The sequence below is a fragment of the Astatotilapia calliptera genome, chromosome 18 (genome assembly GCF_900246225.1).
Source record: "Astatotilapia calliptera chromosome 18, fAstCal1.2, whole genome shotgun sequence".
NCBI classification, from domain to species: Eukaryota; Metazoa; Chordata; class Actinopteri; order Cichliformes; family Cichlidae; genus Astatotilapia; species Astatotilapia calliptera.
Window position 1 is genome coordinate 32587248 of NC_039319.1, and position 25597 is coordinate 32612844.

A 25597-nucleotide genomic window follows, 5' to 3' on the forward strand; every position below is an offset into this window, starting at 1 on the left:
ACTTACTTCTGGAAGTTTACTCTTCGTCCGCTCCGCTTCCGCCGTTTTTTTTCGGCAAAATTATCCAAACCACCGCCACGCTATGAAGTCTGGGATATGTTGGGCCATGAAGGCTACACAGACCCATCCTTAAAATTCAGGGAAATTAAGGACGCATTTGAGGGCCGCATTTCGAGCAGCCTTTGAATTGGGACAGTCTTTGTCGTGTTGCTGTGACATAATCGGCCTTAAAATGCGGCCTTTAAGGCTGCAGACCCCAAATCCGGTCATTGGTACTTCCTGGCTTGTGTAGTTACTAGGTAACAAAAGCTCAACACTGCCCCTAGCGTCCTGGAGCACTTCCGTTGTGTTTTGGATTTTGCACGCGTTTTGTATTTTGCACGTGTTTTGTATTTTGTACGTGTTTTGGATTTTGCACGTGTTTTGTATTTTGCATGTGTTTTGTATTTTGTAAGTGTTTTGGAGTTTGCACGTGTTTTGTATTTTGCACGTGTTTTGTATATTGTACGTGTTTTGTATTTTGTACGTGTTTTGTATTTTGCACGTGTTTTGTATTTTGTACGTGTTTTGGAGTTTGCATGTGTTTTGTATTTTGTACGTGTTTTGGATTTTGCACGTGTTTTGTATTTTGCATGTGTTTTGGATTTTGCATGTGTTTTGGAGTTTGCGCGTGTTTTGGATTTTGCACGTGTTTTGTATTTTGCACATGTTTTGTATTTTGTACGTGTTTTGTATTTTGCATGTGTTTTGTATTTTGCACGTGTTTTGTATTTTGCATGTGTTTTGGATTTTGCATGTGTTTTGGAGTTTGCACGTGTTTTGTATTTTGTACGTGTTTTGTATTTTGCACGCGTTTTGTATTTTGTACGTGTTTTGTATTTTGCACGTGTTTTGTATTTTGTACGTGTTTTGTATTTTGCATGTTTTTTGTATTTTGTACGTGTTTTGTCTTTTGCATGTGTTTTTTATTTTGTAAGTGTTTTGGAGCTTGCATGTGTTTTGGATTTTGCACGTGTTTGGATTTTGTAAGTGTTTTGGAGTTTGTACGTGCTTTGTCTCTAGGGGCCACCGTATAACCCAATTTCTCTTGGGATGAATAAAGTATGATCAATCAATCAATCAATCAAAAGTATGTTAACTACATTTGATTTTGAAAGAGGAAGTCTTACTTTGTTTGATAGTTCTTACATCATTTTAATAACTTTTCAAATGGGAACAATGCATTTAATTTACAACAAAGATAAAGTCAACATCACTTTACAAAGTGATGTAAAACACAGAATGAAGTATAAAGTGCAGAAAACTTCAGCCTGTCAAACATAGCAATGGAGCAATATGTAAAAAAAACAAAACCTAATTAAGCATGCACTCAGTACCCTAAGAATAGTTAAACACAGTGATAGTCACATATCATATCACTTCAAACCAGGGGCGGAGCGTGGGGATGGCTTACTGGGCTTAAGCCCGGGGTCTTTTGGAGTGTAATTTTTTCATAGTTAGATGTCTGGCTGACAACTGTATAAAACAAAAAGTACACACAATATTCGAAGCACATAGTGCACACTGTGGGAATTTACGACTGTGCATGAATCCCCCCTGATATTGGTATGATCCGAGCTCAGTCACTAAGCGACTGAGCGAGAGGGCGGGGCAGCTGCTGCCTGTGAGTGCGCTGTTGTAGAGACGGAGCCAGCCATACTAAGGAGAGCTTAAGTTTGACCAGGTACCAAAGCAAATCATTCGTACTGTACAAATAATGTAAATATGATGGTGAATCACGAGAGATTGATATCAAACTGATCACTTGACCAATATTACGTTACTTGCTCTTCAAGTGAATCAACAAATGGCGAAATGAAAAGCCGAACAACAACAATGCTGTTTCTTTAGAGAGTCTTAGCTTACATGTGTGTTTATTTCATATTTTCAGTTCTTACCCTCCCCGACTAAATCGGTTTCAGTTATGTACTGAAATATAAGAATGGACATTAGAGGCTTCTTTCAAAGAAAAAACTCAGGTAAATGTTATTTTATATATTATGCTTTGTATGTTGTTCAGTATATTTCTATGCAAAACAAGAGGGATTTCAGTACACAGCAGGATATTCACATTTGGTTTTTTTTGTTTTTTTTCCCGATATTTTTATTAAAGTTTTTGCATCGACTTTTACAAAAGACAAATTGAACAATATGCCGTTTTCTTTTTAAAGAACATAAAGCAATATAAGACATACACTCCCACCTCATAATTATAGCAGTACCAGTGGGTGTACAAACAGGAAAAGGAAAAAAATCCAATCTAATAATACTAGTAACAAACCCTAGGGTACAAGACAACAGTTCCTGAGTGTACAAGGGAGATGTGGAGAGTATCCAAAACCCCCACCTCCACACAGACACATAAAAACCAAAACACACAAACAAACAAAAAACAAACAAAAAAAAAAAAAAAACCACACATGATAAATGGTCAGCTTAGTTATAGGGATAAATCAATTCTGTTAGAGAAAAGAAATATGTATAAAGTAGTTAAATAAATACCATCATAGAACGCAGGCACAATAGAATCCATATACTTAAACTTAGGCCTCTTACTTGAACATAAGATAAGAAAAAATAAAATATGATAGAGTCTGAACTGGCTAATTGGGAGCATTGCGAGACCGCAAAGTCTGAACATGATCAAAAAAGGGTTGCCAGGTCTTAAAAAATTTGGCCGTAGACCCGCGCAGGGTGAATTTAATCTTTTCGAGTTTGCTAAAATGCAGAACGTCTCTGATCCAGATTTCCCAGGATGGGGCAGAAGGGGACTTCCAACATAGCAATATTCTGCGTCTTGCCAATAAGGTGAGAAATGCGACCAGATCCGCTTGAGGCGTCGGCAAGGCAACTGAATCAGGAAGAACCCCAAACAAAGCAGTTAAGGGCACAGGTTGGAGGGTTAGCTGGATGATCTTAGATAAAATCAAGAAAATATTAATCCAGTATTGTTTGAGGGATGAACATGACCAAAACATATGCATTAAAGAGGCAGGTGTTTGATGACAACGGTCGCAGTCAGGGCTAAGATTGGGGTATATTTGAGCTAGTCTGGCCTTAGTCCAATGTACACGGTGCAGAATCTTACATTGAATCAGCCCATGTTTGGCACAGAATGAGGAGCCATGGACCCGGTAAAGAATTTTATCCCAAGAGTCATCCTGAATCACACACCCCAGATCCTGCTCCCATGCCAATTTAATAGCCGAGATTGAAGAGTTGCCAAAGGAACATATTCTCCCATACAAACAGGAGATCAGGCCCTGTAATGAGGGCGGAGGCAATAGAAGGTTATCAAAGTCATGATAAGAAGGTCTAGATGGGAACTGAGAGGATTTCTCCTTAACAAAACTCCGGATTTGTAAATAGCGAAAAAAGTGACTTTTTGGAAGGCCAAATTTCAATGAGAGCTGTTCAAAGGAGGCAAATGTATTCTGAATGTACAGATCAGAAAAAGACCTGATACCCAAAGAGGCCCACAAATAAAAAGCACCATCAGCTAACGAAGGCTGAAAAGAGGGATTTTTCAAGATGGGTGATTGAAGGGGAAAAAAGGTCAACTTAAAATAACGACGAAATTGATACCATATTTTCAAGGTAACTTTGACAATAGAGTTATTATAAGAGCCTGTACTCGAAGGCTGCTTTTGGGCATAAATCAGGGCTGGTAAAGAGGCTGAGACACAGGAAGAAGTCTCCAAACTGAGCCAGGCCGGGGCATTATTCGTGTCTTCCCCCTGTAGCCAATACCTGAGAATACGAATATTACATGCCCAATAATAGAACATAAAGTTTGGTAAAGCCATCCCCCCCATCTTTTTCGGTCTTTGAAGATATGTCTTGCGTATTCTGGGTGTTTTTTTGTTCCAGATAAACCCAGACAGAATCTTGTCTAATTTAACAAAAAAGGAAATTGGAATAAATACAGGGACACACTGAAAAAGAAAAGAAAATCTGGGGAGGATATTCATTTTAATTGTATTTATGCGCCCTGCTACAGACAGATGGAGTAGAGACCATCTGTCCAAATCCTGCCTAACTTTCTCCACAAGTGGGTCGAAATTAAGCTTGAAAAGAGCATGAAAATGACTTGTAATTTTAACCCCTAAATACGTGAAGTTGTCTGATACAACTCGAAAAGGTAGTGCTGTGCACTGATATTTCTGTGCAGCAGCATTCAGGGGAAACAGTTCACTCTTGGCAAGATTCAGTTTATAGCCAGAAATAAGGCTAAACTGTTCAAGTATTGAAAGTACCAAAGGGAATGAGGATGCTGGCTCTGAGATATAAAGAAGCAAGTCATCTGCATATAAGGAGACTCTTTGTTCTATACCATTTCTAGAAACCCCGGTGATACCTGGGTTTGATCTTAGTGATATGGCTAAGGGCTCAATTACAATTGCAAATAGCAACGGCGACATAGGACAGCCCTGCCTGGTCCCCCTAAACAGAGGAAAGAAGTCAGACCATGTGCCATTTGTTTTGACAGCGGCAAGCGGGGAGGTATAAAGAAGTTTCAACCAGGAGATGAATATTTTACCAAAGCCGAATTTATCTAAGACATAAAAGAGGTATCCCCACTCTACCCTGTCAAAAGCCTTCTCAGCATCTAGACTGATCCCAAACTCCGGGCTGTTGGAGTCTGAGGGATTGTAAAGAACATTAAACAAACGTCTAAGGTTAGAGAAGGAGTATCTCCCTTTAATAAAGCCTGTTTGGTCCGGGTTGATTACAGATGGTAAGACTGCTTCTACACGCATCGCTAGAAGTTTAGCAAGGATTTTATAATCCACATTTAACAAAGAAATGGGACGGTATGAGCCACATTGTAGTGGATCCTTATCCTTTTTTAAGATCAGGGATATAGATGCCTGCAGTAGAGAGGGTGGGAGGGATCCAACTTCCAGTGAGTGCTTATACATATTTATCATGAGCGGAGCCAGTTTAGGCATAAATTTACGATAGAACTCAACCGGAAACCCGTCCTGTCCGGGGCACTTAGAACACTGCAGTTTGCTGATAGCTTGCATGATCTCTTCTACAGTTACTGGTCCCTCCAGCTGGAGGCTGTGTGTCTGATCGATTGATGGGAGCTTAAGATGATTGAAAAATGAGTCCAAAGCCTCCGTACTAAATGCACACTCAGACGCATAGAGAGATGAATAAAAGTCTCGAAATTGGTCATTAATTATTCTAGGATCCGTAGAGACACCACTTAATGTCTGAATCCGAGGAATGGAGTGTGCAGCTGCTGCACTACGGAGCTGATGAGAGAGCAGTTTACTGGCCTTATCCCCATATTCATACTGGGAGTACTGACATTTCAGCAACATCTCTTCAGCCCGAGCAGAGGACAGGTGATCAAACTCAGTCTGCAAAGACAGCCTATCATTATAGACCTCTGGTGCCGGGCAAACAGCATACAACTCGTCTAATTGCGATATGCGTATTATGAGCTCGGACAATTTTGCTTTCCTTTGGTTTGCCTCAAAACCAGCATAAGATATAACATGTCCCCTGATAAAAGCCTTAAACGTTTCCCACAAAATAGAGGGTGATATTCTGGGTGTAATATTTGTCTCTATGAATAAGTCTATCTTGGAATTCAGAAATGTGGTAAACTTATCGTCTGACAGCAAGCGTGTATTCAAACGCCATGGAGCTGGCGGAGAACATTGGCCCACTGCCAAATCTAAAGTCAACGGAGCATGATCTGAAATGACAATAGCACTATGAGAGCAAGAGCGAATCTGTGAAGTAAGTCGACTGTCCAGTAGGAAATAATCAATACGAGTGTATGTATGATGAACAGGGGAGAAAAAGGTGTATTCTCTACGTGTAGGGTTGAGGAAACGCCAGGCATCAATAACAGAGAATTCTTTAAGGAACGTATTAATAATTTTGGAAGAGTTGGATTGCCTACCAGGCTTATTTGAGGATCGATCCAGCGGCCTGAGCCAGCAATTAAAATCGCCACCAAGAACCAAATAGTGGGAAGACAAATCAGAAATTTTAGTGAAAAGAATACTAAAAAAATTTGGATCGTCCCAATTGGGAGCATAAACATTGGCAAAAATGAATTTAGTGTTCCAAATACTACCACTCACAATAATAAATCTACCATTCTGGTCCGCTATAACCTTAGAAGAAACAAATGGCACTGATTTGTGTATTAAAATAGCAACACCACGAACTTTGGAATTAAATGTAGAGTGATAGAGTTGACCCACCCACCCCTTGCGAAGTCTAAAATGATCTGAAATTTTTAGGTGTGTTTCTTGTAAGAACACAACCTGGGCGCCCAAAAATTGCAAATGATGAAGGACCTTGCTCCTTTTAATAGGTTGGTTCAAGCCTTTACAATTCCAGCTACAGAACTTAAATGAGTAACCTGCTTGTTGAGTATTAATATTTAATTGCGATACCATGTTAAAACATAGGTTGAGAAAAGCCAAAGCTGACCAATGAAAAAAACGCAAAAAACAAAATCAGTGTACAGAGCAGTACAACATAAAAAACAAAAAACACCCAAACTTCCCCCTAAATGCTGAAGCAGCTTCCCTAACGATATTCACATTTGTAACCACATATTTACATACACTTTAGGGAGAAAACATAAAACATTTTTAATGAGGACACAACAGAGATGGAACAAGAGCAGGTGAGACACATGTTAGTCAAATGGTCGTTTACCAAAACTATCACCGTATCATAGGTACTCATGTATCTCGTACCTAGTGTTTCTTTTTAGGTTTACTATTTTTCAAATTCTACATTTATTAAGTTATGCAGGCTTGTTTGCACAACAAGGCTAAATAATTATATAAACCTTTCTCAATCTAAATAGTGGACTTTGGTAAACTTAAAAAAATAGTGTAGTGCAGGTCTATGATGATTTTTAGTGCTACTATCATCTAGTTCTGATTCTGGTTCTGTCTTGGTTAAGTCCTCAGTAGTCCTGATTTTGAACCGTTGTAGTCCTGTTTTAATTCCGGATCAGTTCTGGGTCTGGTTGAATTGGGGTTTAGTCCTCGTGTCTTGATACAGGCCCGACTTTGTTCTGCCTCGCTGCTTAATTAAAAAACTAGTTTAAGGTGTCCTGCACATGTGATATATATTTTTCCCTATATGAAGTCATTCTTTTTTGAACAAAACTCAAAACAGAGCCAATTAATCTTTCAGTCCCCCCCCCCAAAAAAAATAAAAAATCCCACGTGCATACTACCCTTTAGGGCTAAGCCCTGGGTGTTTCAAATGTCTGGCTCCGCCTCTGCTTCAAACAGAGGTGATCCAGTAATGCTGCACTAATGAATTAGACTAACTATTCACTTTAGCTAAAGTTATTAAGTTAGCTAAAGAGTTGGGATGCTGTGTAAGACATATATAAAGCTAAAATACAAAGGTTTGGACACTGTTTTGCACGTTTCCCTACTGTAGGGGTCTCTGCAAGCATACAGGGCTCTGACAGGGTACAAGATGACAACTTTGGAATTCTACTAGAAACAGTCGATCATATTTGTCAAAGCTGAATTCAGGGCAAACTACGCTAAATTAACGTTTTTAGCTACAATAAGCATAACAGTTACTGTACGGCTATCATTTGTTAACATGACGCTTGGTCTTATACATGTAATACATTTATTACCAACCTGAGAGTTTATCCGCTGGTCATTCGACATGACGAATGACTTCTGAAGTCTTAAGTCAGCTCAAGATGCTGTAGATTCCCGTCAGTAACACTTTCGGTCCGCTAGTAGAACATAGTTGTATTAATCTGCGGTTGATTACCGGAACCGTATGTAAGTCCCAAAAAACTGAATTTTGGAACTGAAATTGAATGGTGAGAAGGGAATCTGAAATTATTCGAGAGCTAAATTTTTAAAGGATAAAATACGGTTTCAAAGCAAATGAATTCATTTTAAAAATATAAAATTAAATTTCAATTTAGGCTAATTCATATTCAGTTTTTAAAAGCATTTATTCAAGTTACAATTCAGATTCAATCCGAGCAATTCAAATTCAAATTTAACTTATTCAAATTCAGTTTCTGATGGCACAGATTTCTGCCCATAGTTTTACAGCCTTAAAACATCTATAATAATTCTAAAAAAATAAAGTTAGCTACTTCGCGGATTTCACCTATCGCGGGTTATTTTTGGAACGTAACTACTGCGATAAACGAAGGACCACTGTATTGTGTCTTGCTTCTACATTCCTTTTCTCTCCATATCTCTCTCTCTCTAATCTCACTATAGATCACAATGTCGTCTGCAAACATTGGGGACTACTCCTAGACCTTATCTGTCAATCTCACAGTTGGCAATCAAAAAGGGGCATGCAGGGGCATGCAGCCTCCATCTCCCTCCATCATCACTGTTACAAAAGCTTTTTAGTCTAAAAAGTAAACTTTTTCGCTTAAAATGACAACAGCACACCATTATGAATGATTCTATAGTCCAGTTCTGTCTCAAACATCCTATTCATTATCCTAGTCCACATTTTCGTGATCATATTTTTGGGACTGATTATTACCGAGTTATGACATATCCTAATTTTACGATATTCATAAAAATGATAACTGTCATAAAATTTATAACTTCCTAAGTCATAAATCTTTTGACATGGGGCCATAAATCAGTGGTTTGACAGACAGGGCATATTATCCCTCTGTCATGGAATTAAATAAGCTTGATTTCCCTAAGGGGAATTAATAAGGCATATGACAGCAACTGAGAACAAATCAGACAAGTTTATCAAAAGGAAAACTGGATAACAAAATAAAACAGGAAATGACTAATCAGTAATAAGACAGACAGAGTCACAGAGACTTTAGGAAAGTGCAAAAGCTGAGAAATAAGGAATCACGAAAAATAGAAAAAAATAAATAGAAATTTTATAGACCAAAACACCAACTAAACCTCAAAACCATAACACCCACACCCCTTTGTGACTAGTCATTAAAGGCTCTCCTTTTCCGAGAATGATGTGTTACTGGGAAAAGCATTAAGTATTAAGAAGTCTTTTGATTTAGACAAACCAAAAGTCATTAACTTGTGTTTTTAGAAAGTGCTTAACAGATCAATAACTGTGGAATGTAAAAACTCAAATTTATCTGAAAACATAAGATATTGTCATACAAGCTTTTCACATTATATTCCTAATAAAGCTGAAGTTAAAAGTTGGAATGAGCTAATCAAACTAAGTAAACAAAGGAACACATTCCTTTCCCACTACTAAATAAACTTAAGCATGTAATTGGCTCTCACTATAAAAATGAAATAACGAGTAGGAACAAGTGAAGACAGTGAGAGGATGATACCAGGAGGGTGAGGTAATGTGAGCAGACACTGGTCAGCAGCCCACGGTCCCACCAGAGTCATTACCACTGACAGTAAAACTGAACAAAGTGAATGTGATTGGACAGGCACGATGTTCTGTCCCATGGCAGCTACAGACAGCAACAGACACATTTCTCAAGTGAACTGTCTGACTTGTATATTGTATAAGTGACAATTACATGTGCTGGATGAATGAATCAGTTATTTCTACTGCCAGATGCTCTTTAAATACATGTTTCATGATGTCTGTCTGGACTCTTGTTCCTTTACACCTAACAAGTGTGTGTGTGTTGCTCTGAACTGCCCGCCAACATGCATCCCACAGTCTGTACATGGTCACAATGTGGGGTGCTAATAAAGTTTTACGAGCTGCTTTAATCTGGCCATCTCGCCAATCACAATACCCTGAAGTAACCACATCCATCCTTGAGGGCTTATTAGAGGGCTCCCCATCACACATAATTGACTGTTCAAAATGAACCATATGAAGAAGACAGAACACATACACACATATATTCAGTGCAAAGGCCAGCAGGTGACTGTGAGCAGTGTGGGCGTGTTAATGGTGTGTTTGGTCTGGTGGAGTGACTCATTGACATTGTGTCCAACTCAGTATTGTCAAACAGAGCCTTTCTTCTACTTGAAAATAATCCCATATGTCGTTTGAATAAGCAGCTTCTTATGACCATAACGCTGTACATATAAAGAGATGGCTTCAAAAAAAGAACTGATACATCAATTGCCTACATGTAAGGGCTGTGTACAGAACTGACCTTCAATATATAATTGTATTTTATGCCTGATTAGTCCCATCCATAAGCAGGGACTTGGTCCCTGGTTAGACATGTTTTTTGGATAGATATGGGCAAACGAAAACGTCAGTGTGGCTTTTGTTGTGTTGGTTGTTAATTTATTGTCAATATTTTAGAGTAGATGTTTGCTAGTACAACAAGTATAGTTTTTGTCTGTCATAAATTCTGAATTAACTGCTAAGCACTGTGGAAATGACAAAAATCATATAATTATTTATTATAATTATTATTACCACAGTTAATTTTAAATCAAGCAATCAATTTGGAGTTTAACTAAGATATTGTGTTAACCTTTTAGTATTTACAGCCCTTTTTATACATAGTGCCATATTTTGTGAGGTTCAGAAATAATTGGACAATTGACTGATAAGCAGTTTCATAACCAGGTGAGGCTTGTTTTTCCTTATTACACTAAAGCGATAAGAGGTGTGGAGTTTATTCTAAGTGCTGAAGTTACACTTGGTCTCTGTTCGCTGCAACTCTGAATAAGAAGTTTAGAGAAATATATGTGCAAGTCAAGGAAATTAGAAATAAATCCACAGAAAGATCCAAACAGAAAAACAGTTTGTCACAAAAAAAAATCCTTTAATGGAAAACAACTTCACAAAATTTAACCAAGTCAAGAATACTTTCAAGGAAGGAGGCATATCATTTTCAAAATCTACAATCAAGAGATAAACTGAAATACAGACGGAAACCACTGATTACACAAAGGCCAGATTAGACATTGCCAGAAAATATCTGATTTGCATTTTTTTTTAAAAGAAAAAAAATCTTTTCAGATGAAATAAAGATGAACTTGTACTTGGGAAGAGAAAAGCATGGAGCACATGATCTGAAGCATACCATATAATCTGTCAAAAAATGATATAGCTGCTACCGCTATAAGCAGTGACATAATCAGTTAACACCAGTAGCCTGGTTCCTTTGGCATCCCCATCCCATAATTTTGCCTCCACCTCCACCAAAAAAATCTACTTGACTTTTATCAATTTTGTTTTACTGTAGAGCATAAATAAATAAAACTAATATGATGCAGTGCATATACATCAAACTTTAGTAAATGCCTCACCGGATGGACCCCTCTCAGTCATTTCTTCTTTTTGCCTCTGTTCATCTCCTCGTTAAAGTTACCCATATGTAGACACTTTTTATGACACGTATACCAAGTTGAACTATTTAAAATCCACCATAAAAGATTATAAAGCCACATGACATCAGTTTTGGATCAAGTACCTAAGTTGGTTGTTTGGAAAAATGTGGCCAAAAGGTCAACAGGTAGGAGTGGTATCACACGGAAGCAAATGTCTGTACAAATACTTGTAGTAAACATAGCTTCTGATTTAGTGCTCCTTTTTACTTTCAAAGTGCTTTACGGCACATTTGATCTCAAATACGTAAATATTATTTATGTTACTGGAGTAATTAATCTAATTACTTTTTACTTTAAGTCTTGAAAGACGTCACTCTGTGTAGGAGTTGATTTACTGACAGTGTAGGAAGTTTAAATGCATGTTGGCAGTTTTTAATTAGTCTGTGGGTGTACTGCCAGTGTGTGTTTGTGTGTGCTGCTAATTAAAAGTGTCCTGTTCGTGTGTGCTTTTGTCTCATATATAAGACCAACAGACAGCAGATGACAGACAGAGTAGAAGAGGCGAGGTGACACACTGAGGAGGTAACTAACTACTGATTATCTCACTTAGATCTGATCTGATATTGCTCACGGATAAAGGTGAAGATGGTGATGATGATTATATCACTCGGGCTTCTCTTTGTTGGACTTGGTATGACATCAGCTGCTGCTGGCCCAGGTATACATCAACATTTACATTTAATCTGTTTTTCTACAATATCGTGCTGTGATGTCTAAAAGATGTCTAAAATTTTTATTTATTGTCGGAGAATGCACTTACTAAAACAGTTAACATCCTCAGATCTCTAGTTATGTATTTAGCATGCCATGTTTATCTGTCTACAGTTTTCTAGCTATGTACCTAAAATACCAAATCACTCCACTGGCAATTCCTTGGATGCATCCTTTTTGATCTTCTAATATCCAGTAATGCATTTGTCCTGTTTTGCGCTGTATCATTTTGCATTTTACAAAGAGAAATCTTAAATAATGTCTCTACTATGCATAATATAAAAATGCTAATAAAGAATACTGAACCCAATAACTATAAAATAGATAGAAATTAAATTATGACTCAAGTCACATTTCTTCTGTCTTCAGGCAGCTGTGTGGGTCGATGCGGTGAGGTTTTCAACAGAGGCTGGCAGTGTAAGTGTGACTTCAGCTGCCTGCAACATAATGAGTGCTGCCAGGACTTTGAGGCTACATGCACCATCGGTGAGACAGATACAATAACAGCCTAAAAAAACAAAGCTTAAAAACATACAAGTCTACACATTTTACACCTCTTCTTTTTGTAGACGAGTATTAAGATACAACACAGATGAATAAAAACAGAAAAACTACTCGATGTGGAAGCAGTGAATCTATTATTGTTGTTTTCTCCAAAAGTTGAATCTGGACGTAGTGTTTTGTAGGAGAAACGTTTCGTCACTCATCCAAGTGACTTCTTCAGTCTCAGCTGACTGCAGGTTTCCCCAAATCTTATAAACAGTAAATTTGCATAGTGACTGAAACCAGCCCACTGAAGGAACAATGGACTGGGAGGTCAGTTACTTAATCATAATTGTGCAAATTCTCATGACCACTGACCAAAACCCACTGATCAAAGACCACTGATCAATGGCCATGAGCACCATTCACAGAGAGTTGGGGAATGGCTGCAATCACAGCATTGTAAGATGGCGAAAGATGTACCCTTATTGTTGTTGTGTTAGATTACTTACTTATCTTTAAGTTATCTGTTTCTGTAAGCTGTTTTGATTTTCTTTTTCTTTCTTTTTTTGTGTTTGCTTTTCAGTGTTTAAAAGTTTTTTTCTCCATTTTAAAATATGATCATGTTTCTTCCTGAAGCCCACAAACGCTTCAAGCTTGTTTTGGGCTCTGTGGATCTTTTGTTTTTCCTGTTATGTTTCTTCTGTTTGCTGTATTAATTACTACAGAACACAACTATTTGTTTGGGTTTGTTTTATTTTGCGATATGTCCTCCTCTTTCTGTTTGTTTAGTAGCTATTTTCATGGAAACATAATGTTTCTAATTGTTTTGTTCTAGAGCTTTCTTCTGTTACACTTTACATTTTGGTTTGTTATTTGTGTTAAATTTTATAGCTGTTTAGAGGTTTCTTTCCAAAGAACTGTTCTTTTCACCTAGTTGCTTCAACTTTGATGATTTCTTTTGTCCCTCTATATATACTTATCAATATTTTTAAGCTAATTGTTTCTTTGATATGGTGTTTAGTTGGACAACAAGTCCAACACTGGCACCAGCCAAATACAAAATATAGTTATCTGTTATACTGGCAGTTTATTTATTCATTTTTAAACCAAAAGAATAATATAATGAAAAGCTATGCTGCATTTTGCTGTAACGTAACGGGCACTAAGCATCTGTCCTGCTGCTATGTTTGACCTAAATGCACAAACAGTGATGGATTTTTTGTGTGCAGTGTTCTATTATATATTACTCCCTTATTATCGAAGTGAAACGTTCTTAAAAGAATGAGTGACAGAAAATAGGATATTTTATGTGACTTCAAACGGTTGAAAAGTTTACTGGTTGGAAGACAAGTGCACGATTGTCTGAAAGTAAAACACGAGATGCTAATTTGTCAGTGGTGTGTCTTTTTCTTATCTTATTAAATCCCATGGCAGATAGAATATCACGGCTTTAAATTTCAAGCCAGTCGAAGCAATGTGCTGTCCTGTGATGACATGCTCCTCTCTGTCTGTGTTTTCAGCACAGTCATGTCAGGGTCGCTGTGGTGAGGTCTTCCGACGTGGTAAGCTGTGCGAATGTGATCCACTGTGTGTCCTCTACAACACCTGTTGCCATGACTACAAATTGAACTGCAGTAAGTATCCACAGTCACGGCTGCAACTGCATAGACTGTCCCATTTCCCAACTCATCTGAACTTGTAGGCCTTTAAGGACAAATGTTATTTCACATGCGATTTGAGCAGATGCTGCATCCTAGATGCATGAAAGAGCGTTTCCGCAGGTCCTTCCTCCCTGCAGCTGTCAGACTGCACAATCAAAACCGCTCCCAACAATCATAGATGTTCACATCTGCGCTGTAACTGCAATAATTTAATCAACCGATTCGCACTACAACCTGTGTTTGCCTCTTATCTGTAGTTAATTTTATTTAATTTAATAACGGTACAGTACTCTGTTTATAGTAACCATTGTCCTTAATGTAAATATGTAAGAAAGAAAAATTGTGTATGTTTCTGTTCTGTGTACTGTTTGTTTGTAATGTGTCTTTCTGGCTGCTGTTAAAACCAAATTTCCCCTTGTGGGACAAAGAAAGGATTATTCTATTCTATTCTAATTTCTAGTTTTTCATTTTTCTCTGTGTTGACAGACGCCACAGTGCCACTCTCACCAGAGTCATATCGCGGCAGGTTCCAGTCTCTAAGGGCCACAGCTTCAGGTATGCCTGTAGTCAGTTACTACAGACATCAATACAAGAATGTTCCTAATGCTTTCATTACAGTTCCTGGTATCTTATTTTAAGCCTTTCTGCTCTGTTTTATCAACCTCAGGAAAGCGGAAATCCCAGAGGAACAGGAAATCCTCCAATAGTGAGAGTGAGGAATATTTCACAGGTGAATGCAGTTCAAATTAGAGATGGACCGATCCGATATTACGTATCGGTATCGGTCCGATACTGACCTAAATTACTGGATCGGATATCGGAGAAAAATAAAAAATGTAATCCGATCCATTAAATATCACGAAAGCAGCTCACAAAACTTGCAACACGCCGTAACTCACCTCAGAACGTTAGCACGTCGGAGCAGTATGCATCACGTGATAGAGCGGCTGTGGCATGCGGGACCTGTCGGTGGTCTGGATAGCATGTGGAGCTTCGCTAGCAACCTGGCATTTCATCTCCGACAAAGTTATCCCGAGAGAAGTAAAGCAAGTGTGTAAGTCCATCTCTGAATGTTTGTAAAGCATTCCTGCGTTAAGCTTAACAAGCGACTGCCTCTCCTGCTGCTACTTCAATCATGAAACTGCTTAACGATCAGCTGATCGGCTTTTCTGTCGCAGTCCGTGTCTCTAGTTTGCTTTTGGCCCACTTTGCACCAGAAAGAGGAAACCAGCGGCTGAACAACAGCAGCACGTTTAAGCTTGATCAGCTATTGTTAGAATGTATTTAATATTACTTTCTACTCGAGGATCTTTTTCTACGTAGCTGACGCTGGTAACTGTGCAGGGGCGGATCTAGCAAAGTTTAGCCAGGGGGGCCGATAGGGCATTAACAGGGAAAAGGGGGCACAAAGACATACTTTTCTTTCTTATTCTCATTTAAACTTGAGTATGAACTTATACAAAATGCAGCAAGATATTTAAAAAACAGTTTTGTTGATTAAAAAAACACTATATCGGATTCATATCGGTATCGGCAGATATCCAAATTTATGATATCGGTATCGGACATAAAAAAGTGGTATTGTGCCATCTCTAGTTCAAATATTACTGAATATTTGCCAGTACTGAATCTGGGAACAGCCCTTACTCTGTCCAAAACTGACAAAGCACAAGCAATGCTAAATCCTTCCATCATTAGCTTCCTTTAAAAGAGTAACAAAAATGAATAATAATGCTGCATTACCGTTGTTGTATGTAGGAAGAGGCCGCTGCCCAGAGCACCTTGGGGCTCAGTGTCAGGGTTCTTCAGGCCTCCTCAACTCACTGACTGTTGGCTTATCTGACTCCACCCCTTCTGCTGTATCAGCCAATCAGCTACAACATGGTTTGGACTACTTTCTTTCTTTCGTAACTTAGTTTTCTTAAATGAGCAAAATGCAGGTTTGATTAATGGTCATTAAAGGTAATGTCTCTCATTCCTCCTGTAGGTGTGAGTAGCATGCCTGTTGGCCTGCTGCCTGTGATAGTCCCTTCCTCTCACAGCAGAGCTCCATACTCACCAGCACCAGGCTCATCTCTGCCCATCAATAATGCTCCGTCTCTGGGCATTGGTGCTCCAGTGAGCCCCCTGGCTCATGGAGCTGTTGGCAGTAAACTGGATGCCCAGCTTGTGTTATCCCCTGGGGGAGCTGCTTCATCTATGCTTAGTCAAGGTTTATTTAACAGAAATTATTTCATAATTGTAGATGAACCAAGATCTTTGCAACTTGTTTTAGGTTCATTAAAACAAGTTGTTCAAAAACAATTCCCAACATACTACAGTACACAGCAATGCCGTTCTTTGTGCTCATAGGCCTTAGTGTTCCAGCAGGTTCCAGACCCAGCACTCTTCAAGATGTATTACAGGGCTTGGGGCATGGAGGATCTGAAGGACCAGGAACAGGTAAGCAGCTGAAGGTGCCCTGTGGTTGTGGGTGTGTTTAATAAGCTTCTTCTAAATTACATAAAAATGTATGTGTGCGTGCAGGGGTCTTTGCTGATGTCGACCTATGCAGCCATTCTCCCATCAATGGACTGACAGCGCTCATTAACGGGACCATTCTGGTATTTAAAGGTGAGTGCTGTGACTGTCAAATTATGGCTAGGCGTGAGGGGGTTAGGGTTAATATGCTCTGTAGCTATGCTGGGCAAACTATATCCTCTGCCAATATATGCTGTGAAGTTTAGTGACTGCAGGTTGTTGCAAGCATGCAACAGTTTTTTCATTTGGATTAATGTTAGCATATTAGCTATAGACTGTCCATGTATATATCATACATTATGATGTTATCAATTCATTTATAGGTTCTGCATTTTGAAGCATCAACATTAGCATTTTTAGCCATGTTGCTCTTTGGAGCAAGAAATGACCGTTCTTAGAAGAGAAGGCAGAGTGTTTGCAAGTTGGTTAGCAGGCTAAATCAAATAACTGTGTGTGTGTGTACAGTTATACATCTGTGTTTGTGTGAGTTAATTAGTGCCAAGTAACAGACTGATAACATATCTATACTATTTTCTGAGAAATTCAATTTAACTTTCTCCAAAAGGCACAAACACAGCAAACAGCAGCCTAGTAGACAGGTAGTGACTACAGCTGACTATGTTGACACAGCTATCAATCAAAGCAGCCACACCTCCAACTTTAACTCTTAGCAAAATCCAGATTCTTAAACAAACAAATAAAAAGATATACTAGGTTGTACACCTGGGCCCTATTTCAGGAAGCCGGTTTAGTGCAAACTCTGAGTAAGTAAACCCTGAGTTAACGAAAACTCTGGGTTTTCGGTTTCACAAAGCGAGTTTAGATTAATTCTGAGTGAGTTACTATGACGACACACTCCGTGAAGCTAACCTGCCCCCTAGCAGGTTTACTTCAACTAACCCTGACTGTCTCCGCCTCTTTGTCAGAAACCTGACTGTAGGAAGTGTCAGACATGGCGTGCCCCTTCCTTGAAGAGCCAGTAGATGTTGAAGCCCAAATTCTCTCCGCCGGGAGAGAGTGATTAGAGCGCGTTTGGACATTTTATCATTTCCTGATGATTTCCTGTGTGAACGTTACCGTTTTTCAGCACAATCTATAATTTATTTGAATAACATCCTCAGGACTAATATTGCTCATGTGACACATCGCGGACATGCTCTCAGTTCATTACGTATTATCTGTATTGCACTTCGGTTTTTTTGCAAACGGGAGCTTTCTGTATAATATTGGTGACGCTGAGCACGTTTCCAAGGCTACCGTCTGTCGGGCAGTCAGGAATGTTACAGTTGCACTGAAACATCTCCTGTACTCGTTTGTGGTGTTCCCCGGTCATAGACCCACAAGATTTATCAAAGAGGGATGCCACAAAATTGCAGGTATCAGGATGAACAAAACTTAATTCATGATGTGGTGATATTTGAACTACTACTTAAATTTTACATTTATTTTCACGGTTCCCAGGCGTGATTGGCTGTATAGATGGCACTCACATTCCAATCATTGCTCCTTCAGTAAATGAAGGAGACTATGTGAACAGGAAGTCTTTCCACAGCATTAATGTACAGGTACATAGTTCCCTGTAGCATTTCAAACTAACAAATTATTTCATTATAGTAATGGATGCTAATTTGTGTTCTCTGCACTGTGAAGATCATATGTGATGCTGCCAACATTATCACAAATGTGGAAGCCAAGTGGCCAGGCTCTGTGAGTGGTGGTGGTGGAGGACCTCCACCTGTTTTTCAGGCCTCCGCTTTTTTTTCTGTTGGCTATAACGGGTCACATTTGAGCATACAGAGTAAGCAAATATGTACTTGTAATGTGCTCAGATAATTTCAATAAGTGCTTACAGAAAGAAAATTAATGTAGCCTCTAACTGCAATTGATTTACATGGGACAAACAGACCAAGCACCATGGCTCATAATACAATTACACCTCACCTGTTTGGACTATATTTTTATATTTCATTTTTACTTGCTGCCAGGAACGTTTGGAGCCTGTTGGGTTGCACCTGCGCTCACATCACAAAATAAAATGTATAAAATAAAAAATAAAATAAAATAATGTGTTAAATGGGTGGAAATCCCTAGATCAACGTTTAAATTAACACTCATGCATTGACTCTGTCGGCTATGTTTTGCCGTGCATGCTCCCTTTCTTTTGCAGCTGAGGCTGTGTTACTTTTTTTCCACGGAATTTGCATGTTATCGGCATATGCTGCCATCGGAATTTCGGCCTCAAGCGCTGTAAAATGCATTGACCGCGCCTTCTTTCCCTCCGTCTCCATGGTGACTCGCTTAATCTGTGCTCCACTAATCAGGGCTTTATGTATCCTCGTGCGCGCGCTTAACTTGGGGTTAAAGCAACTCCGCATTGACTGAACTAATTGTTATCAGCCTTTCTGAAACCGAATATTCCGAGTTGGACAGTTCGGGGTTACTCAACCCTGAGTATCGTTTTTAACTCTGAGTTTTCTAAACCGGCTTCCTGAAATAGGGCCCTGCTTTGTAATGCTTTAAAGTTTGGTGTTTTAATACAAAGTGATTGAGCAGAGTGATTTACTTTGAGAGTTGGTCTCAAGTGGCCAGAATTTTATTTATTTTGATAATTACAGGTTGGCACTTGGACAGTGATATTATGTAATGTGATTTACAGGTTATGTGATATGCCTGATATGTGTATGTATGTTTGTGTGTGTTGCAGGCGAGTTATTCTGGTCCGTTGATCCCATCAGCCGCTCTGTGGGTCAGCCACAAAGTATCACAGACACTTTGGGCATCTCATCTCCCATCGACACCATCTTCACACGTGCCAACTGCCAAGGAAACACCTACATTATCAAGGTATAGATATCACTAGAATCCGTCACAGTATCACAACTAAAGCTGCCCTTGTATGTCACCTTTTCTTTCTTTTCTTTTTGTGTCTGCTAAATGTCTAAAGTGCGTGTTGTGATACCACAGCGTCAGCAACAGCACTGAGAACACAGCATAGTCATCAAACAACAAACCATTGATCATTGTGTGCACAACATGAAATGAGGAGGCCGAGTGCAAGTGGGTTGCAAAGCAGCTTGTATAGGCACACTAACTTTGAGCAGACTAAAACTGCTTAATCAAAGCACTCCATACGAGATTAGATGTGTAGAATATCAGCTGAGCCAGACCACCTTTGTGGATAATCTATAAGCATCATCCTGGACGCTTTCATTAAAGTTTTGAGGTTTAAAAGTCAGAATCTGACGTTTTAAACTAAATACAACAGTTGCTTAACACATTGAAAGGGGATATAGTTTTCAGTACTGGATTACTGTACCATGACCTTTTACAGCAACTAGCTATATGAATACAACAAGGGGGAATCATAGTGGAAGAGCAGTCCTAGAAGCACCCTCTGTGCTGATGGATGTTGGATGTATTAATCACTCTTTGTCTCCAGGGGGACCAGTACTGGCGTTTAGATGGGAACATGGTGATGGAGCCGGGTTACCCCAAACCTCTGGTCTCAGAATTCCCTGGTTTGACAGGACACATCAGTGCTGCACTGGCAGTGCCGGCCACCAGGAGCAAACCAGAAACTGTGTACTTCTTTAAGAATGGTGAGGAACAAAGACAGACCCAAAATAACTCCACTGTCATGGTGCCAATGCTAGTGCCCAATTTAACAGTTTTCACACACTGTAAGTGCCACCCCCCACATACCACAAAATTGATGGTCCCCAGAGATGAAGCCAGTGACATCATTGGTTATGGCAGGGGCTACAGTAACAGTGTCATTATTTTATTTTATTTATTTATGGCAGATTCAACCTTGCACTTAGATTAAATCCATCCATCCATCCATCTTCATCCGCTTATCCGAGGTCGGGTCGCGGGGGTAGCAGCCTAAGCAAAGAGGTCCAGACCTCCCTCTCCCCGGCCACCTCCTCCAGCTTGTCCGGGGGAATACCAAGGCGTTCCCAGGCCAGCCGAGAGATATAATCTCTCCAGCGTGTCCTGGGTCTGCCCCGGGGCCTCCTCCCGGTGGGACATGCCTGGAACACCTCGCCCAGGAGGCGCCCAGGGGGCATCCTTACCAGATGCCCGAACCACCTCAGCTGGCTCCTTTCGATGTGGAGCAGCAGCTGCTCTACTCTAAGCCCCTCCCGGATGGCCGAACTTCTCACCCTATCTCTAAGGGAGAGGCCAGCCACCCTTCGGAGGAAGCTCATTTCCGCCGCTTGTATCCGCGATCTCGTTCTTTCGGTCACTACCCACAGCTCGTGGCCATAGGTGAGGGTAGGGACGTAGATCGACCGGTAAATTGAGAGCTTCGCTTTTACACTCAGCTCCCTCTTCACCACGACTGACACTTAGATTAAATATAAACACAATTAAAAAGTATATAAAAGCCTATATAAAACTGAACAAAACATACAGGTAGAATGAATCAATAGTATTGATATCTCTTTATTTGTTTTTATTTGTCCACTAGGAGAAATTTTGCAGAGCTTCACATTCCCACCAGACAGCATTCCTTCCTGCAGCAAGAAACCAAGAAATTCCATGAATACTGGTTTGTAGCTCAACAAATTATTTAAATTCTGTTCCTTTTAGCTTTAAAGAGCTGGTAACCATATTGGACTAAGTGGTCCTGTGCTTTTTAATACCATGCTATTTTTTTATTTCTGACATTCAGGAGTTCTTCTGGGTGGAGAGATCAACATCAAAGTGTCTCTGAAGGGATTTCCCACCCCCATCACCTCGGCTCTGTCCATGACCAGCCCTCAGGGGAGCGGCAGATACCATCACTACGTCTTCTCTGGACGTAAGAACAATCAGAGCATTTTGTTTATACACATTAAGTTTTAATAGCGGTAGAGATTACACATCGTCTCATCTTTGTTGGTTCAGTCCATAGCCTGTACATAAAAGGTGTACCTGGCCACCACGAAATCATCCAGTGAATAAGATGTAGTGCTAACAACATGCCAAAAGTTTGGGGGACCATTATTTCTCCTTGTGTGAATCTTTTCTAAAACACGGTTTGTCCTTCCCCTCCTTAAAAGCAGGACATTACAACTGTGTCCACTGTGAATGACCACTATTGATCAGAGGTGGCCTACTACACCAGCTATCAACTACCTGCAGTCTTAAGATCCCTACCCAGACATTTTAAGCCTTACTTACACTCCACCACATGGAACCTTAATGATGGCAGGATAAGGTCTCAAAAAGAACCTTGGCATCTTAATGGACTTTCAATGAATTCATTTATAGTTTTGTAGCCACAGTTTTATCTTTAGGCAAAAAGACCCGGTCGTTGTTAAAACAAAAATGTAACTAGAGCAACAGCCTTGGAGGAACATCACCATGACACTGTGATAAGCAGTATAAGTTCATATGTTAATTTTGTATTCATTGTCTCCTCTACTGCCCTAATGTAGGCAGATATAGCCATAAATACTGCATCAGCAAAGTAACTAAACTCACACCTGTTCTGTCATCTCTGCAGCTCTCTTCTTCAGCATCCAGATTTCGGGTGACCTGCCAGTGCTGACCAAGCCTGATCCATCTGCATCCTTTGCACCTTTGCCCATCCTCAGCCAAACTACTGTGGCAACCAGTTCTGCAAACATGGCTGGCCAGAACACGGTCCTTCCCCAGCCAGCCAACTCTATCAGAGTTTGGCTGCGCTGTCCTTAGGAAAGTCCTGCAGGAGACCTGTTGTGTTTTCTTTGTTAACGCGCAAAAAAAAGGCTCATAATAAATAAGTCTGCTGCTGATTTTCCTCATACATTAATATGACATTTATAATATCTGGAAGGGTCAAATAAATACCATCACAAAAGTCTACACATGTTAACCATATGAGCACAACACCACATATTCTATGGTGGGTTTAAGTTATTCTACCCATCATGAACTGCAACATAACCTTTAAGGATTATCTAAAGCCAGCCCACAGTTTGAGGAAAAAGAAGTGTAATTCACAGCTATTTTCATTAAAAGTGGATTCCAGTGATTGTCGACACTGATACAAAACAAAAGCAAAACACGTGGAGCAATTTTATTATTTGATCAATTCAAAAGAAATATTTCTGGCATTGTTTAGATAATTGATCTTCGTGTCCTCCACTACATCCTTCCAAAATATTCTTCATTTTATAAATAAAAAGCATCCCATGACACTGCTGCTCCTCATATTTCCACTTTATTATTAAAACACATATATAAACAACCAAAGATCAGAGGACAAAAAAAGAAATAAACTAACAAAATAACAGAATCAGAAGTCACACACCTGTCAGATCCCTCCAGTAATAGTCAGATTTTACGTGGACCTAAAATGTATTGACATTAAATTTGTTGCCTTGTTTATGTTTTACTGAATAAGATGATTAAGTCTTCACTGATGATATCTTCATTAGGAGATTCCTCCTCTTCCCAGAGATCCTCCCCTCCCTTCTCGAGAGAACGTTCCTGAAATATTAGCGAAAGACGACAAAAAAAAAATGTGTGAGGCGATCAGTGAGATACCATATTGTCACTCTTCTTGTTCCCTGAGTGTAATGCTGCTTAATGCACTTCAATAAACTGCTTTATCATTTAAAACTACAGGACTTGAGTCAGTTCTGTGAGTGTACACTATATTCTCACAGGCAGAGGTTAACAACCATCCCAGAAGGATAGTCCTTTAAAGCTTTGACACCTTACCTCTGCGGCTGATTAGTCTCACTCCTCGAGGTCCTGTGCTTGACAGGCTGCTCACCAGAGGCTGACTGGCCACTGTGTGACGCTGCGTCATATTGCTTGTGTCTGTAATCAAAGAAGGGAAATAAAAAACATCACACAAGAGTTTGTGCACATATGAAAGCTTTAGCTGACGAGTGCTTTTCAACGTCTTTCATTAGCAAAATAATGGAATTCCCTTTCAGACTAATGAGCTAATATATTAAACATTTAATTAAATTGACAGGAGAAAAAAAAAAGGACTGCTAATAAGTGTTGTTGGGGTTTAAAGGTTCTATAAGTCTGCACCATGGATTATATATGGACTAAGCATGGAAACAGACACAATGCACTGGGCTGAAAAATGAAGGCAGCGCAAACTCAAAAAACTGCAGTTCCTCTGATTCGCTTTCGAAGCTTCAGGCTGGTCCTCATAGATTCCCAATGTTCAAATGTCCAATTTTACAGCATTAAAAGTACATTAATTGAGGACAGTTTTCACCTTTATAACAACTTTGCACAGGATATGGTTGCTTTGACATCTATCGGTCAGTAAAAAGAATACATTACCAGGGTCTTGGCTGGTAGATGGCAGTGACGCATCATCGCTTTGCTGTCCTGCTGATTCCATGTCTGTCTGACTCTCCAGGGTAGACTCAATTCCAGGGCTGGAAACACATCCACAATCAGAGAAAACTTCCAGCGGTGTCAGGTTTAAAATAAAAGTCAACATTTCTCTCACAAATCTATTTTAACACCATGTGAGAAGCTTCTTTTTTAGATTTTTATGAGTCCAAAAAAATAATTTGACAGTAAATCCTACATAAATGAAAACTGAAAACTTAAAAGCTCACCCCTCCACTTCCTGCTCCATGAACACCTCATCTCCATCATCTGTAGCAGCAGCCATTCCAGTAGAGGCAGTTACCATGGGAACTGACTGGGACGCCATGTTGTCACTGCTGTCTGAGGGCAGGGATTCAGTGAAGACTGTCACTGATGAAACAGAGACACAGGGAATACTGAGCTTTTGAGCCCAAGAGCTGGACAGCGCCGACTGAGGAAATCTCGTCTTCGGGGTTTGTGCGTTTTTCTCACCTGGTGCAGCCACTTGTAAAGGTGTGGTGGGGACACTCCTTCCTCCTCCATCTTCATCATGAGCAGCCAGAAACAGAGGAGATTCATACATACCGAGACCTACATACAGATTTAGTTTGACACAAAAAAATGAATGTTTTAACTCGAGTATCAGACTGCATGCACAAGTTACAATTAAGCGTTTGTGCAGTACCTCCTTGAGAAGCCAGCTGTCCCAGGTCAGAGTGTGAGGCTGAAGTCTGTGGCAGCAGATCTTCAGGGGGTCCAAACCTGAATCTGGTGGACAGACCTGCTACCTGAGGTGAGCTGGAGATCAAAAACATCTGCTTAAACACGTGTTAAAATGCATCTTTTCAGCAGCCCACATTTGTAGTCTCCTTTGCCTTCTCTGCATGTTTCACTTAAGAACACATGTTTCATCTGCAGCTTCCTTCTAGAATTAGTTGCTGCAATTAGAGAAAGAAAAAAAATCCCCTACAAAAGTGCTAAAATTGGCCACTTGAATGCTTTTCTAAAAGGAAATCACTTCTCTCTGCCATTTTAAACTAGTTTTGTACCAGGTTGCAGTTTTCCCCTCTAAAAGGTTAAATTGCTTTTAACTTATTTACCTGGTTGCTGGAAATACGGACACTGTAACTGACAGGTTTCTCTACACAGGGAGCAGCAGACCACTGTCTGTTCTGTCTCCATGAAAATCTCACCTCAAAAATCCCTGAGTTAATAAATCTATAATGAGTCTGAGATCTTATGATACCACTATGTCTAGAAACAGTCCAGTTAAGACACAAAATAACGGGGTGAAGGAAAGTTAAAGTGAAGCAGTGGAGTAAAGTATGGGAATCTTTAGTGCGTGATGGACTATCACACTGACTCATACCTTAAAAAACAGTAGATTGTGTGAAGTTGGTCTTTTGCCCTAAACTAGATTATTCTTTATTTTGCTTTCAGAAAACATAGGGATCCTAATATTGTGTCCATTGAATTAAAATATGAGGCCTAATCAACAGGTTCTGGGAACCAGCCTTGAATCAATTTATATTTGTCCCATCTCCTCTCAAAGATCAACTT

At 39.7% G+C, this 25597-nt stretch overlaps 2 protein-coding genes across 8 annotated transcripts in view; one reads left to right on the forward strand and one right to left on the reverse strand.

The window, feature by feature from the left end:
* The first annotated feature begins 1987 nt into the window (after positions 1 to 1987).
* prg4a (proteoglycan 4a) lies at positions 1988 to 23314 on the forward strand. 3 transcript variants are annotated; one of them, XM_026148734.1, is made up of 15 exons: positions 1988 to 2018; positions 11808 to 12000; positions 12423 to 12539; positions 14060 to 14173; positions 14687 to 14755; positions 14868 to 14930; positions 15959 to 16084; positions 16188 to 16412; positions 16553 to 16642; positions 16727 to 16813; positions 19425 to 19564; positions 20160 to 20319; positions 21195 to 21275; positions 21399 to 21527; positions 22215 to 23314. In XM_026148734.1, exons 2-15 carry the CDS (start codon positions 11928 to 11930, stop codon positions 22403 to 22405), a joined length of 1665 nt encoding a protein of 554 aa, XP_026004519.1. In that variant the 5' UTR covers positions 1988 to 2018; positions 11808 to 11927; the 3' UTR covers positions 22406 to 23314. The 3 variants fall into 3 exon arrangements, with proteins under 3 accessions (XP_026004519.1, XP_026004520.1, XP_026004522.1); XM_026148735.1 differs by having other exon boundaries at positions 16568 to 16642; XM_026148737.1 differs by having other exon boundaries at positions 16571 to 16642.
* The window catches only part of LOC113009992 (nucleoprotein TPR-like), a 34545-nt gene continuing 31845 nt past the window's right edge, over positions 22898 to 25597 (reverse strand). For 4 of the 5 annotated variants that reach the window (XM_026148733.1, XM_026148730.1, XM_026148731.1 and 1 more), the window contains exons 50-55: positions 24723 to 24835; positions 24530 to 24628; positions 24286 to 24427; positions 24002 to 24099; positions 23417 to 23518; positions 22898 to 23182 (exon numbers count right to left, since the gene is read on the reverse strand). In XM_026148733.1, coding sequence (XP_026004518.1) covers positions 23127 to 23182; positions 23417 to 23518; positions 24002 to 24099; positions 24286 to 24427; positions 24530 to 24628; positions 24723 to 24835 — 610 coding nt within the window. In that variant the 3' untranslated portion in view covers positions 22898 to 23126. The remainder of the gene's footprint in view (positions 23183 to 23416; positions 23519 to 24001; positions 24100 to 24285; positions 24428 to 24529; positions 24629 to 24722; positions 24836 to 25597) is intronic. The other variant, XM_026148732.1, reaches the window with a different exon arrangement.